At 25.5% G+C, this 14,414-nt stretch overlaps 1 protein-coding gene across 2 annotated transcripts in view; it reads left to right on the top strand.

Annotated features, from left to right (window-relative positions):
• LOC129607051 (myosin-I heavy chain) overlaps positions 1-14,414 on the top strand; it is a 106,013-nt gene that overhangs the window by 49,502 nt on the left and 42,097 nt on the right. For both annotated transcript variants that reach the window (XM_055517748.1, XM_055517747.1), the window contains exon 2: positions 6,008-6,123. In XM_055517748.1, the coding sequence (XP_055373723.1) occupies positions 6,008-6,123 (116 nt within the window). The remainder of the gene's footprint in view (positions 1-6,007; positions 6,124-14,414) is intronic.

Below are 14,414 nucleotides of genomic sequence, written 5' to 3'. Positions count from 1 at the left end.
TTCAAAAACTTGTGTTATATTAATTTTTTAAAATTGATGCTACACAACTTTTGAAGGACATTTAGTGGAAAAATTAAGATTAAATGGGTAACCCGCGTACCTATACAAGAGATATACAGTAATTTTCATAAATATTTGTTTAAAATTTTTTTGTTATACCAAACAATAGTGATATATAATAGGTATACTAAACAAAAGTGGCTTTAATTTAGTTAAGAGCTAAATACTTAAACCGTGTAATATTCTAAGAAATTAATTAAACTAAGATCTTAGAAAATTCTAGATAACAAAATTTTTTGCATGAAAATCATTTTGTACAAATATTTATGAAAATCACTGTACATACAACACATATATATTTTGCTTTCGTATCATAGGTATAAAAATTAGGGCACCGTTCCTATTTAGTGACAAACACGCGCGGAAAGCAGTTCTTGCATTACCCGGATCAAACAGAATATCGGAATTTTTACAATAACTTAAATGGTACTCTAAAAATACTTGAATTGAGGCATCATTTTTTTAAGTAAAATGTAGACATAAATGTTTCATTGTGATTACTTTACAGCCCGTTACTGTTTTTACGTATGTATGTGTGTATTTAAATAAATATTCAAAGATGAAAATTGAAATTTTCCAAAACAGTGTTTTGAGACATTTTTACGGTCGATTTGATGAACGAAAAAAAAAGAAAACAAAAAATAAATCAGATTGAGTTGGGAAAGAGATTTTTCATTTTTTTCTGGATTATATAAGAGCTTTGATGTACACACATACATATACACAACATCAACATAATTTTATTAAGTATGTAAATTTGAAAATTTATTGGTTAAATGCTAAGGGCATAAGTTCGTATAATTTTTATGATTGCAAAACCTTTGATATTTCTTTTTATTTATTAAAAATTTTTAATTTTATTTTTGATTTAACTTTAAAGAAAGTACTTTTAGAAATTTTAATTGAAATTTGTATGTATGTAATCTTCAAATAAAATCAAAAATTTATCACATTCTACAATTTACCTTAAATAAATTTTAAAAAAATATTCTGAGAAATTTTCATTAAAAATCAACATAAATCTTTTGATACTTTTCTTTATCAATTTGCATATTCTTGTATATACATACATATCTAAGTACATTTATAGCTTAATTCAATTGTGAAATTAAAATTTTAAAATAGTTTTATCTACAAAAGCATATGTGCTGACTTGCCCCTAACCATATAAGAAATATACACTTAAACAGTCAATGCTCTGCAAAGTAATACATTTCGTATTTTAAAAATTTCTGACATTTAAGGACGCCAATGCTAAAATAGAAATTTTAACTCAATAATTTTTTTTGTGACAAAACCTATTTGCATACATTTGGGAGTTATATGTGTAAGAAAAATCAATAAATTTAATAAAAAATTGTACTACCACAAATGTAATATCAATATTACGCGGCCTAAGCAGTTAGTTTAGAAATGTGAACTAATTTTCGCTGAAGGCGAAATCTGAGCAGTAAGATTGGCTTTGTGCGGACGCAGAAAGATCGTAAAACAACATTATATTCAAGGAAATCATTACTATAATAAATACAAGATTCGCCATTTTTGATCCAAAGCAGATCCAAAACAAAGCTTTATATTTTTCGAAAATTTAAAAATATTAAAAAAATTTTTAAAATCATTTCTTAATCATAATTCAAACTTCAATGGAAAATTCAATTTACAACCAAAAATTCATTTAATATTTTTTGGGAAATTTTCAAAAAATATGGAAGAAGCCAATTCAAAATTTGTTGTATAACAAAATCAATTAACATATTTAATTAAAATAATTTTATATAGCTTAATAAATATGTATGAAAAAATGTATTTCGAAACAAAACAAAAAGATAAAATATTTTCATAATAATTTTTAATAAATTCTATATTAAATTAGAAAACCCATATAGAAAATAAAACTTACAAAATAAAATATTTGCACTCGCACAAACATGAGGTAAACGGGAACCGACAGCACTAAAATTTTATACCTCAATAATATTATAGTATTATGAAACAGGAGTTCAAGTTTATAAGTTGACCAACTGCCATTAGGTTCATTCTACAAATTTTCTTGTTCATCAAAACTTAGGTTAACACTATTTCAAAAGTTTTCAGAATATATTTTTATTATTAGATTATTTTAGAATAATGCTAATGCCAATTCTTAAACTTAATAAAACTAAATTAATAAAACAAATATTCTTCTAAACTAATACATATATTTGTATATATGTGTGTATGTATTTATGTATTGAATTTAGAATTTCGACAAGAAAAGTTTTCCAACTAAAATTATTTTCTCTATAATTAAAAGATTTTTTTTTCGTGTAATAAAAAACAAAAGAAATTGTTAAAAAGTTTTCTTTCTCTGAAAAGTGTTTGTACTCATTGAAGTGGCAAAAAAAAGCAATCTATTTTCTATATTGAAATCCTTCACAATACCCACACATACAAGGAAGGAAATCTGGCATTAATGAAAAAATCTGAAATCTTTGATAAAAATATATGAGAAGGAAAAAAGAAACGAATTTCCTCTCAATTATTGAAGTCAATAGGAGAAAAACAAAAAAGCAAGTTGGAATTGAAATCAATGCTCTTTCAAAATAAATAAGTATATTTTCACTTTTGACATTTTAGCAGCACTATACACAAGTTATTAGATCTTAAAACTTCAACAGTTGAATAATTTCAATGGATCAAACAAATTGTATGAAAGTGTGTTAAAAACCGGTTTGAACGAATTAAAATTCCAAGTGAAGTGAAATTCGAGTGAAACTCTCGAAATATTTGACTCCCTGAAACTTCTCTATTTTATCTCAAAATTTTGCAAATCAAACTACAAACGATTTGTATGAGCGAGTTTGTTATTGAACATTTGTTTGCTACATATTTCACTTATTTTGTACGCTAAACAGATAGACTGACATAAAAAAATTTAAAAAAAATATTAATATTATTTACTAATTTAGTTGAAAATATAAACTTTAAACGAAATCTAGTGTCATTATCCTTAGAGAATTGACATAAAATATACAGTTTACTTGTTAACCTGGAAGTGAAACTATTTTTGCAATTTTTTATTTTTTGCTTTCTCAGCTGAAAAATAATCAGAAAGCTTTTGTTATGAAAACTATTGTAAAATAAAATTATGGTTTTCTTGTTTTTTCTAGAAAACATTTTTAATCTTTACTATACATGCAATATGTGTATGTATACATATAATATTTATTAAAGTGTATGAGAGGAAAATTTTGTAAATATAACTGTATATAAAATAATATATGTGAACGAAAACATATTATTAATTAGTAGACAATGTTTTTATCTGTGTACGTCCTCATAAGTCTTTTAAAAGATACTTCAGTTTTATGTCACTGAGGAAACTTTTATGATTGTTTTTTTGTTTTATAAATGACGCCAAACTTATATAAAAGTTGTGTTACAATAATAATTTTGCTTATATAATAAAAATTTAATAAATGAAAATTTTGGTATTGAAATCATAAAGTATTTTATGTCATTTGTTTATTGGGGAAAATGTTCTATTGGAATTTTTTTAATAAGTTTTGTAGTTTTTCAAAGAGGAACGTAGAATTTAAATCTCCGTTAGTAATGAGACAAATTAATCAAAAGAGAACAGGAATTATTTTTTAAAACATTAATAGTAGATTTAATTAGTTCGGATAATATTTTATCCATTTTGTAAACATTTGTGAACAATAGAAAAAGAATTAGCCGAAAGATTGGCAAAAAACTGTGTGCTGTAACTAAGTAAATGTGATATTCAAATTTGTATTATGTAACTCATTACTGTTACCCTTACTCTTAATAACCTTAATCCAAAAATGTGTCTCTCAACAACTGTGGGCTTTTAATTGTGAAAACAGAACCAAAGCAATGAACGGCAACGGCGAACGATCTCCATTGCTTACTCAAAATAACAGTGGAACAGGAAAATCAACTGTTCAGTATTTTATAATGTACACATAACATCGAAACATCTGAAGTAAAGAAAAACCGTCAGCTAGAATTTTAGGCTATTTTACCGCTGTCGGTTAAATTCCCTTTTATTTTTCCATTTATATATAACGTGCGTACTCGTGTATGAACTTTGACATTTCCAAGCGGAAAATTGCTTTTGTTTTGTTTTTAAACTTTAATTCTGATGAGTGGGATATAAGTGAGTGATATATATAAGTGAGTCTTAAATTTATAAACGTAATTTATTTTCCGAGTTTATAAGTTTTGTATATTATTATTAATGTTTTTGAGTGACATTTCTTCCCAGTTCCATCTCCCAGATTTTTTACTATTTCTCAACAATTTTCAATTTTACAAAAATAAAGAAAATTTTTGCTTCAATTATGTCATGTTTATTCCTTTTAACTTTCATAATATTTTAATAGCATTGTCTAACAAAAACAAATTTCAAAATCTTTAAATAAAAAAAAACAACAATCAAAAGAAAAACTAAAAAACCCAATTAAGGACACTCTCTATCGTGGAAATTAGAGTACATCCGTTTTGGTATTCTTTTAAAAAAAATTTTTTTTCATTGTAAATGTAAACATGAAAAGAATTAATAATAATAAAAAATGGTTTTCTATACAAGATTTGCATAATCCTGTATTGAAATAGAATTCAGTGCTTGAAAGCCTTTTCACAGCTTCTTAATAATTTGCATTTAAAGGAAAAAATGTAAAAAGTATAAAATATAAATGAGAAAAAAACTGCTCCGCATCATGGCCTCATTAATTTACGATCCTTAAAAAATTAAAATTTAAAATTCTCTTTTCTATCGGCATATTGTATTCAAAAAGAAGAATGGATAAAAACGCCATAAAAAAGAAATTAATGTAAAAATTATGGAAAGAATTATTTGTGAAAATTTTTTTCCTACGTTATATGACAAACAAGTTAAGAGCTATGACCATTCTATTTTATTTGTTGCTATAGCATTGTTGTAATAATTTGTGAAACACTTATATATATATATATATTGATATAGTGTTTAAGTATCGGAAGGGCTATAATTAACGGCAAATGGATTTGCGAATTATATATTTACTTATAAATAGGAAATTCTGAAATAACAAATGGGATATTGTTTAAGCAACTTGTGAGGAGCAAAAAACCGCAATTTCGCCGCCGTGAGGGTAAAGTTCTTTCTCCTACAAGAGAGAACAAAATGTTATTTCAGAAGGTGAACTGAAGTCTCCTCTTCTTCTCCTAAAATTGCAAGTATCTTCGCTTTCCAAGTCCAGACAAAACCCCAGTGAGAATTCTCACCTAATTCTTGCCCATCCCTTCAAGCTCCTTAAGTCGCTTCTGGTTATAATCCCTCAGAAACTACTTAGCCTGTCGCAGCCAAGGAAGATTTTTTCAAATGGAATATATTCTGTCATATTTTGTTTATCAGGAGACGCACTTTTGTTTATCATTTGCGCACTATGTAATACTATTAATTATAACAATTTTTTAAAATTGTAGATATAAAAATATTCCACTATATACAGCAAAATTTTCTTTGGGAAGAATAATATTTGATTTTTCTGAAAACTAAGTAGAGTAGCTGCCAATTTACACATCTAAAATGATAAATTTTCGAACGTTCAATAATTTATTTAATTATAAATAATTCAATCACTTGGAGTCGTGCATCAGCCTTCTTACGATAAAATTTAACGAATGAAACATGTAGTATTAAAAATTAAGACAAGAACTACACTGAACTACATATACTAACGCAGTTATAAAATTAATCTAACCACATCGTGTCAAATAACATTATGAAATATTTTTTTTAATCTCTGGGTTTTTGAATCGTAAATGTTCAAAATGTCAAAACTTTATCTCATGTTTAGCTACCTTTTATCCAATAAGAATTTAATTTAATTGAATTTAAATTAAAATTTAAATATGTAAGAGTAAAAAATAATAATCACATTTTATTTTCTTTTATTTACAGGACGATTAAGTTCCTCAGCGGATAAAGGTGTTCCAGATATGACAGCTATACCAAATATAGATGAAAATGGAATTAATCGAAATTTAAAAGTTCGATACCAAAGAGATGAAATATATGTATCCTTTTTAAAATTAAAAAAAGAACAAACAAAAATTCAATAAGCTTTAAAAAAAATTTTATATAAATTTTTATTATTTTTATGAGATCATTTTTACTTTTCAACATTCGCGTTTTTTTTTTTATTGTTGTTTTTTGATTGGGATTGTATAAAACGGATTATCTAATATTTTAAAACAAAAACATGAGTTATACATATAACAATATTATGCATGTATGTATGTATTCTTATTTTATTGCAAAAGTGGTTACATAAACGGAAAATTGTAATTAGTTGTGCCTCCCGAGTTATTAAAATAATCCAGAATACAAAAATTAGCAATGTATAGGAACTTTTTACAGCTGCAAATCCATTAATATTTAGGACAACACTGCAAAAGGAAGAATAGCGACAGTGAGTTAGTTTTGTCTGCATCGATGCAACAACGACAGCAAATTTAATCTCAATATAATACGACCTAGGAGCCAGTTGTTATTTCTCTATATTTATTTTCCAATTCTATTTTTTTTCTTCTCGACAAGTTCTTTCCATCTGAGCTTGACATATAAAGCCATTCTTAGGTAATTTGGTGTGTTTTGGATTGATAATCTATTATCATTCAAATTTAATTATGTTTGGTTTACAGTAATAAATTTTCAGGAGTAAATTTTTGCTTGTGAAATTCATCAGTACAGATTTACTTTGATTTAGCTTGTGCCACTACAAATTTAGTTCACTAAAACGTCATTTTAATCAAAATAATAATTGTTGTTTTTAAATATCAAAACGTTTTAATATTTTTTTACAAATATTTTTTAATACTTATAGTTAATTACTAAATTACCATAAAATATTCTTTTAGAAATCATTAAATTAATTAAAAAAAAATAATTTAAATTCATACGAAATTTTAAAAATTTATTTTAAAAATATTAAAATTTTACAATCAAATTCACTGGAAATACATTAAAATTAGTGTTAGAAAAATAAGCGACATTTCATAATCATGACATAAATCTTGACATTTCATCACATTAAAATAAAAAAATTAATAAAAAAATTTTAAAAAATTAATTTAAATTACATAATAAACAACTCCATTAATGCCACACTATAACTAATGCCTAGCTATTCTGTAATGGATGTCATGTGTTCTTGTTATTTTAATAAAGAAAATTAAAATAATTTTAATTCCTTGTAGACAGAATATAAAACCCCTTTCATTTTTATATCAAATTAATTTTCCAGAAATTAAAAGCGCCTATAGAGCCTCATATACCGTATTAGCGTTTTTAAATAAATTTAAATTTTTTATGATTATTAATTATTTCAGTTAGCCCTTAATACCAACCTATAATAAAAGTTTTAATGTATTTTTTCTATTTTCTATTTAAAATTCTAAAGCATTACCTTTTTATGGAGAGAAAGTTAAATGTTCCTCTTCCACCCAAATTTCTCCAATTTTTTTTTTTACTTTAAATCAATACTTTATAGTGGAATATTTTTCATTCTTTTTGGTATTTTGTTTTTCTATAAAGAATTTTTGGTTAAAAATTCTTTTATAAATAAAAATGCTTAAATAGGGGGATAAAAAACGCCACCACTTTTTATTTCCAAAAAATTTCATTTCTCCTTTATTTTGTTTGTTGTTTAAATTGTAAATAATTTTTATTTTTTACCAAAGACAGTGTGGCATTCGTCCAAAAAAATAATCCGCAACAAAAGTGAAAAACAGAAAAAGGAAAAAAATTTTTACATGGATAATGTTTTATGGTTACGCTAGCTGACATTAGGATCTTGGGCTATATAATATTATTTTTTTTCATTGTTATTTTAAAGGAGAAAAAAAAACAAAAATTTGGCAATAGAAGCTGACAAAGGACATGAATAGATAACAAAAAAATAAAAATAAAACCTCAATAGTAAATGGCACGCTGAATTTGTGCTATACAAACTCATATAAATCAAAACTTGCACAACTTTTTAACAGACACCTCAAAAAAATATATATGTATATTTTTCTATTTGTCATAAAAATAAAATGGTAACCAGGTCGTTAAGGTCATTAGGAACTATTCAATGATGGGCTCTGCAGCGCTTATTTTTTTTTTCACTCTAATGAAATTATAATGAGTTCAATTTCTGAATACACAAGCAAAAATACACAGGTAAAAATTCAAAATTTCCAAATATATTTCCAAATTACAGTTACGACCACTAAAATAAAAATTCTTATAATTTTATCAACATTTTTGTAAATGTGAATTTCTAGTACTGTATCTTTGGTCAGATATGGTCAAATTGAAGTTATTAATTTTTCAACTACGTAAATTCACTTTATTACTAGCCTTTGTAACTGGAATACACATAATGTCTACGTGTTAATCTTAAACCACATTCGAAATAAGCGTGCAAGTTCTGATAATAGAACTTACACCGTTATTAAATGGATAGTCTGATATAAGGACGTCAGAGCTCAACTTATAAACCAGCGAAGAAATAGTATTCAATATTAATAAATCACTCAAAAGTCAAATAAATAGACAAATATCCAAGCTCTACGTCAATTTAACTGTCAATTGAATTTGTGTTTCTGAATTATTTAAGTTGACGTTAGACTAATATTTAAGTAGGGTTCTTAGTTATTCTTAGGTTACGCTGTTCACATTACCGTTAATTGTGTAAAATATTCTAAATATTTCAAGTCTATAACACCTAATTTCGTTTCTAAATATTTTAAAATATAAATAAGCTTGTTTAATAACAGCTTATGGTGATATTTCTATACTTTTCATTTTTGGATATATTTTATTAAGTATGTATGTAGATATGTGTGAATAATTATAATGAAAATGTCTGTCTTTTATTGTACAAAATGGTAAATATTTTTTTTTTATAAAGTCACAATCACACCGGAATGAATAAGTAATCAATATATTAATGGCTAAAACCAAATGATATAAATCAGCGGGGACTCATTCATTGCATTTTTATTACTTTTTAGTAAACAAAAGAAATTTACGAGTTCTTAATAAAATTAGAAAAAACGCGCCCCATTATATATGAATGTATATTAAGTATATGAAGTCGTTTTCTGTTACAACAGCTGTAAACTTTAACACTAAGTGAATAAAAATGAAAAATAAAAAAGTTTATAAGTAATTTTTGTTTTTGTATTAAATTGAAAAGAAAAACGAAAAATTTTGGTTTTTGAATTTGGCTTATACTTGAAAAATATTTGGTTATACAGTGCTGGATTAGGATGAAATTACGCCTTGGGAAATTCAAAAAATTGCGAATTGATTCAACACATTAGGGTTTGAAACCAAATGCTTTTTGTAATTTGAGACAAAATTCTATTATAAACTAAGTACATTACTCAAAATAAACCTATGAAATTAGGATCGACAAAATTAGGAAATCTTAAAGGGGGTAACCTCAAATCGATGTTTTTGAGATTATCTCAGAAACTGATGCCACAGAAAATTTGTTATTGAAATATTTTCTTAGAAAACTTAAAGCGAAGTATTTTATTTTTAATCGCATATTTTAATTATAATATTGATTAAGAATCACGCTCAGAATATATAATATTATGATCACTAATTCACCTCTGTGTGTGTTACGTATGTATGTGCAATTCTATACATATTGAAAAACTATTACATATGTATATTGGAAGCATTATAGTATATTAGATTTAGCTGGCAATCAAATTTTTCTTAATGAAATTTTATTGGATTTGAGTGCTAAAAGTTTTAATAATTCCCAGAGACGTTTTTCTAAAATGATGGTATGCAATACTATTTAGTTTTTACGTTTGTATTATTTAGTGGTGCTATATTACTTTTATATTTTCATAATGTTTGTAATGTACAGAAAGAACCTATTTTTATTTAAGCAACTTAATTTGCCATTTAATGTGAGAGTAATTTTGATGATATGTATTTGTCCTGTTAAAAAGCAGCACTAACAACTTTCGAACTATTTAAATTTTATGATTACCTGTTATTATTACTGACCGAATACTTTTCTGTTGATGACATCTGTGCCTATTACTAAATTGATAAGTGAATTGTTGAGCAGTAATTTCATTTTCGAATCATTGTAATCAAAATTGATAATAAATGTTCTGAGATTTCTTCGCAATCATTTGCATTAGACTTTGGACAGACATGGCAATTCTTATAGTTTTACAATTATTATTTGATTCCTATTTGTAGTCTATTAGTTTATAAAAGATAGAAGACAAGCAACTCTCGTTATGATTTTTGTCTAATCAATTGTAATTCAACTGTTTGTAATTTATTGCAGCTGACATTTGAATTGCAACATTCGATTCGAGTTGACGCCATAGTTTAGTTGCTTATAAAAATGTGTGCTGCAAATTTACAATCATTGCAATTCGTTTGTAAAATTAAAAAGAAACGAATTGTGCCCCGAAGACCTTACTTTCACTTCTTTATTTAAATTAACCACATTATTTGGTTGTAAGAAAAACGAATTTAAATACCGCTATTATTAAATTTTTTTTTGTGATTTTTCGATATCCTATGGTTTTATTGAACTTTAATAAGAAAATATTTTATACAATTTGTACTCATTTGGAAGTAATTTTTATTTTAAGCTCCTTTAGTGTAAAACAAAATAAAATAAAAAAAGAAAATTAGAAAAAGCAACAGCAAATCAATTTTAATTCTAAAAATAGACAAATGAGAATCTTTTTCAGTTTAAAAAGAAAAATTGTGAAAATAAAAATTTTAAAATTTTTTATTGCTTAGCATAATGCAGAATGGTAGCATATTAGGTGGCATATAGTAGTTTTTTCTTAAATGGTGAACCTACTTAAAATATCTTTGATTATTTTTGTGATTTTTCTATTTTTTTTGAAATTTTATTTACTCGTTTCCCAGATCACATTAAATTTTTTTTTAGAAAATTTTGAATTTTGGCCGCTTTAGAAGATAAAATTTTCATCAAGGGACGATTAGTTTTTTTTTTTTTGGCTTTCATGTCATGAAATTCGTTTGTCACAATTTTGTGTAATAGTGTTCTGTGAGAATGAGGAGGAAGCTAGGCGTTAGTGTATATTTAGATTTCAAAGGTAGTTACCGTTTTATATGATTATGATTTTCTAATGAATTTTCGATTTTCTAAAATTAGATTAAAGGACCTTTTTTGTTTTGTTTTCAATTTTGTATTGAAAAGTGGATCTTAAAAGAGAAAATTACATATATGAAAATATTAGCAAAACAATCAATGAATTTTTTGGATTTACACAGGTTACTTTGGATACTGATTCTTTTACTGATGGCAATTTTGGGTGGATTCTTTCGGTAAATATAGGGAGAGATGTAGATATAGAATGTAAAAATAATAATTCAATTTCAAAATTTGAAACTTAACTAAATAAAGAACATTGAACGAACTATATCAAATACTATTCAAAGTCATTATAGGCAATTAGTAATAAGTAGAATTAGTGCGTAGGCAAGCATCTTTATTAAATGTGTTATATGTTACGCCTATTTCGGAGTCCGCGTGTCAGGCCGTAGAAATAAGGCGTTTGAGCGCCTTACTACTGATATTTCTACGGCCGATTCCATTCAGGTTTTCTTTGTAGCAGTGGGGAACTTTTCGATGATTGCCACAACAGTACCGATTATAGAAATGACCCAATAGACTAGTATCTTGCTTGTCGCCCATTCTAACTCTAGTTTTTTTGATCTTGGTGTTGGTAAGGATACTTTGAGGTCTATACTTTTTATACATTTAAATTACGTTTAATTATGGGTTAGATGTCAATACTATTTTAGTTTAACTCTTTTTGTTTTTGCTTTTTTTGTTCTTTCGTAAATCTTAATGCAAAAGCTTTTTGTGTCTCTCATACTAATAAAATCTAATCTTCTCTTAATAACTCTCCACCGTTTTCTGTTCCGTCCTCATTAAATGGTGACGATTTTGCTAAGCAATCTGATAGCTGCATTTTGTGGACCTAAATGATGATTGTTTTGGCTCGTTCCATATTAATTTGCTAGATAATTAATGCTTGCTCAAAGCAATTTGTCTGATATAATTATCTATAAAGAGTGCTGATTCGAATACTCCGATGGTATGGTATTGAAATAGAATTCAGCAATTAAAACATATAAACTGAGTTTCGCATCAATACCATATTACTTCAAATCATAGCAATATCAAGTGTGTTCATATTTGCTAGCAATTTCCCGTAAAATTAACTCTTGTATTAAAAATATTTTCAATTATTTTTTCAAATCACACCTATGTAAATTAATATTAATTTTAGTCCCACTCAATTCCAATTCATTTTATTTATAAAAGCTGCAATTCTTAATTTTCAATTCAGTGTAAGCATTTTTCTTTTAAATTCTATTAAAATTCAGAATTCTAGATTGAATTTAAAACAGAATATGCACACATACAAATGTGCTCATTTTTACGGCGAATTCATCAAATATAAAATAAAAATATCAAAAAATTTCAGATTGCCAATTAGATCAAAGTAACAAATCCATTTAAGGAGATTTGTTTAATAAAAAAAAAAGAAAATTTGCAAAAGATTTCAGAATAAATTAAGTTTTTTTTTGATTTATAAATTGTGTACAAAAATAGTCTCAAAAGAACTGAAATTTTAAAGCTAAAAAAAGTGGAACATCTGAATAAGAAAAATAACCAACCAGACTTTGATTATCACCTGTTTACCTGTTCTCAGTATTTTTATTTTCTTTTTATAACTTTTAAGAAACTTTACACCTGCAAGACTCCTTATTCTAAATTCGCATTATATAAAAAAAATAAACCTTTAAATTTTCTTTTTTGTTCATTATTTTCGAAACAAAAGGTTATACATTGTATACGTGTATTAAAAATAAAATAAAAATGTAAAATCTTTTATTCCTTTAAAAGATTATTTTAAAAATATTTTGAGGATCCTTTTCGCGCTTATATTCTTTGTATACTCGGTTTGCAAATTATTCTTTTTGTTAAAACCTAAAATTCTACTCATAACTTATTAATGAAGGATCCGAAAACAGTATGGTCTGAATATAGAATCAAAAGAAACAGAAAAGGAAGCAACAATAAATAAATTTGAAATTTCGGTCGTGGAAAAAAAATTTTTAAATTATGTGAGCATTAGCTGTTCTTTAATCCTTATAAGATTGTGATTATTTTCATTAAGATTAAAAGCTTTCCGGTCTGTCATTTTGTTTTTGTTTTTTTTTATACTTTGCCTATATATTTAAGGCGTGTATCATAAGAATTTCGTGTTACATACATACATACATATGTAAAATTAAAAAGATTAAAAACATAATTCGCGAAATTAAGTGTTTATCCAAAAATAGAATGTATTCAAGTTTGTAATGTAAACAATTATGCGATTATATAATTGGTATTCAAATGTGATTTAAAGCAATAATTTTAAATTTGAAAATATGCAAAAATATTGTTATGCATAGCAATAAATTTCTGTGAGAGCGAAATTAGCGTCAAAATTTTATAAAATATTAAATTTATTTACTTATGATTGTGTTCAACAGTTTTGGGATACGAGCCGATATAGGGTGTTTCTTTAATTATTTTTGTCAAAACTCGTAAATGGACGTTCTCAAATGAAATACTTCAATTATTCCAGTAATCTTTCAGCTTTTATAATAAAAAATGAAATGAAAGAGTTTGCAACATTTTTGATTTCTTTATCGTGTAGCGTTCAATGTTCATTAAGTTGTCAAAAATTGAAATATTGCATATCTTTTGGGGCCGTATTTTCTAATTTATATCAATTACGTATTTCAATTTTATCAGAATTCATTTTAGTTTAACAACAATCTAGTTTTGTAAACTCGTCTATTATAAGTGAATTTTATTTATTAATTAAAAAAAATTGTGCATTTTTTCGCATTTGCTCTCATACAATTTGACATTTCAATTTTTTCAGCAATTTTTTGCTCTCATATCATTTAAATTGTCATTTTAATTTTAAGGATTTTTCCAAAGTAAGCCGACTTCATTATATAAATCTGTATTTATATTAATTTTTATTATTTTATGTGTTAATTGAAACAAGAAACATATTTAATGAATATAGTATCTGTCAAGCCATATATTTTGACAAAATTGTAGAGTTTGTAAGGCTAGATCTTGTAGAATTAGGACTTGAAAAAACTTAACACTATACATAAAATTGGATTAATTTAACACTATGCAATTTGAATGGTCTCATCTCGGCAATATTTTACATTTATTTGCTTGGATACTTTTCTTCATTATTTTCTTTTATCTCCTATT

This window comes from Condylostylus longicornis, unplaced genomic scaffold (genome assembly GCF_029603195.1).
Source record: "Condylostylus longicornis isolate FDR11 unplaced genomic scaffold, ASM2960319v2 ptg000026l, whole genome shotgun sequence".
Taxonomy (NCBI): domain Eukaryota; kingdom Metazoa; phylum Arthropoda; class Insecta; order Diptera; family Dolichopodidae; genus Condylostylus; species Condylostylus longicornis.
The sequence above is the reverse complement of the archived record's forward strand: the minus strand, read 5'-3'. Positions and strand labels throughout refer to the sequence as shown.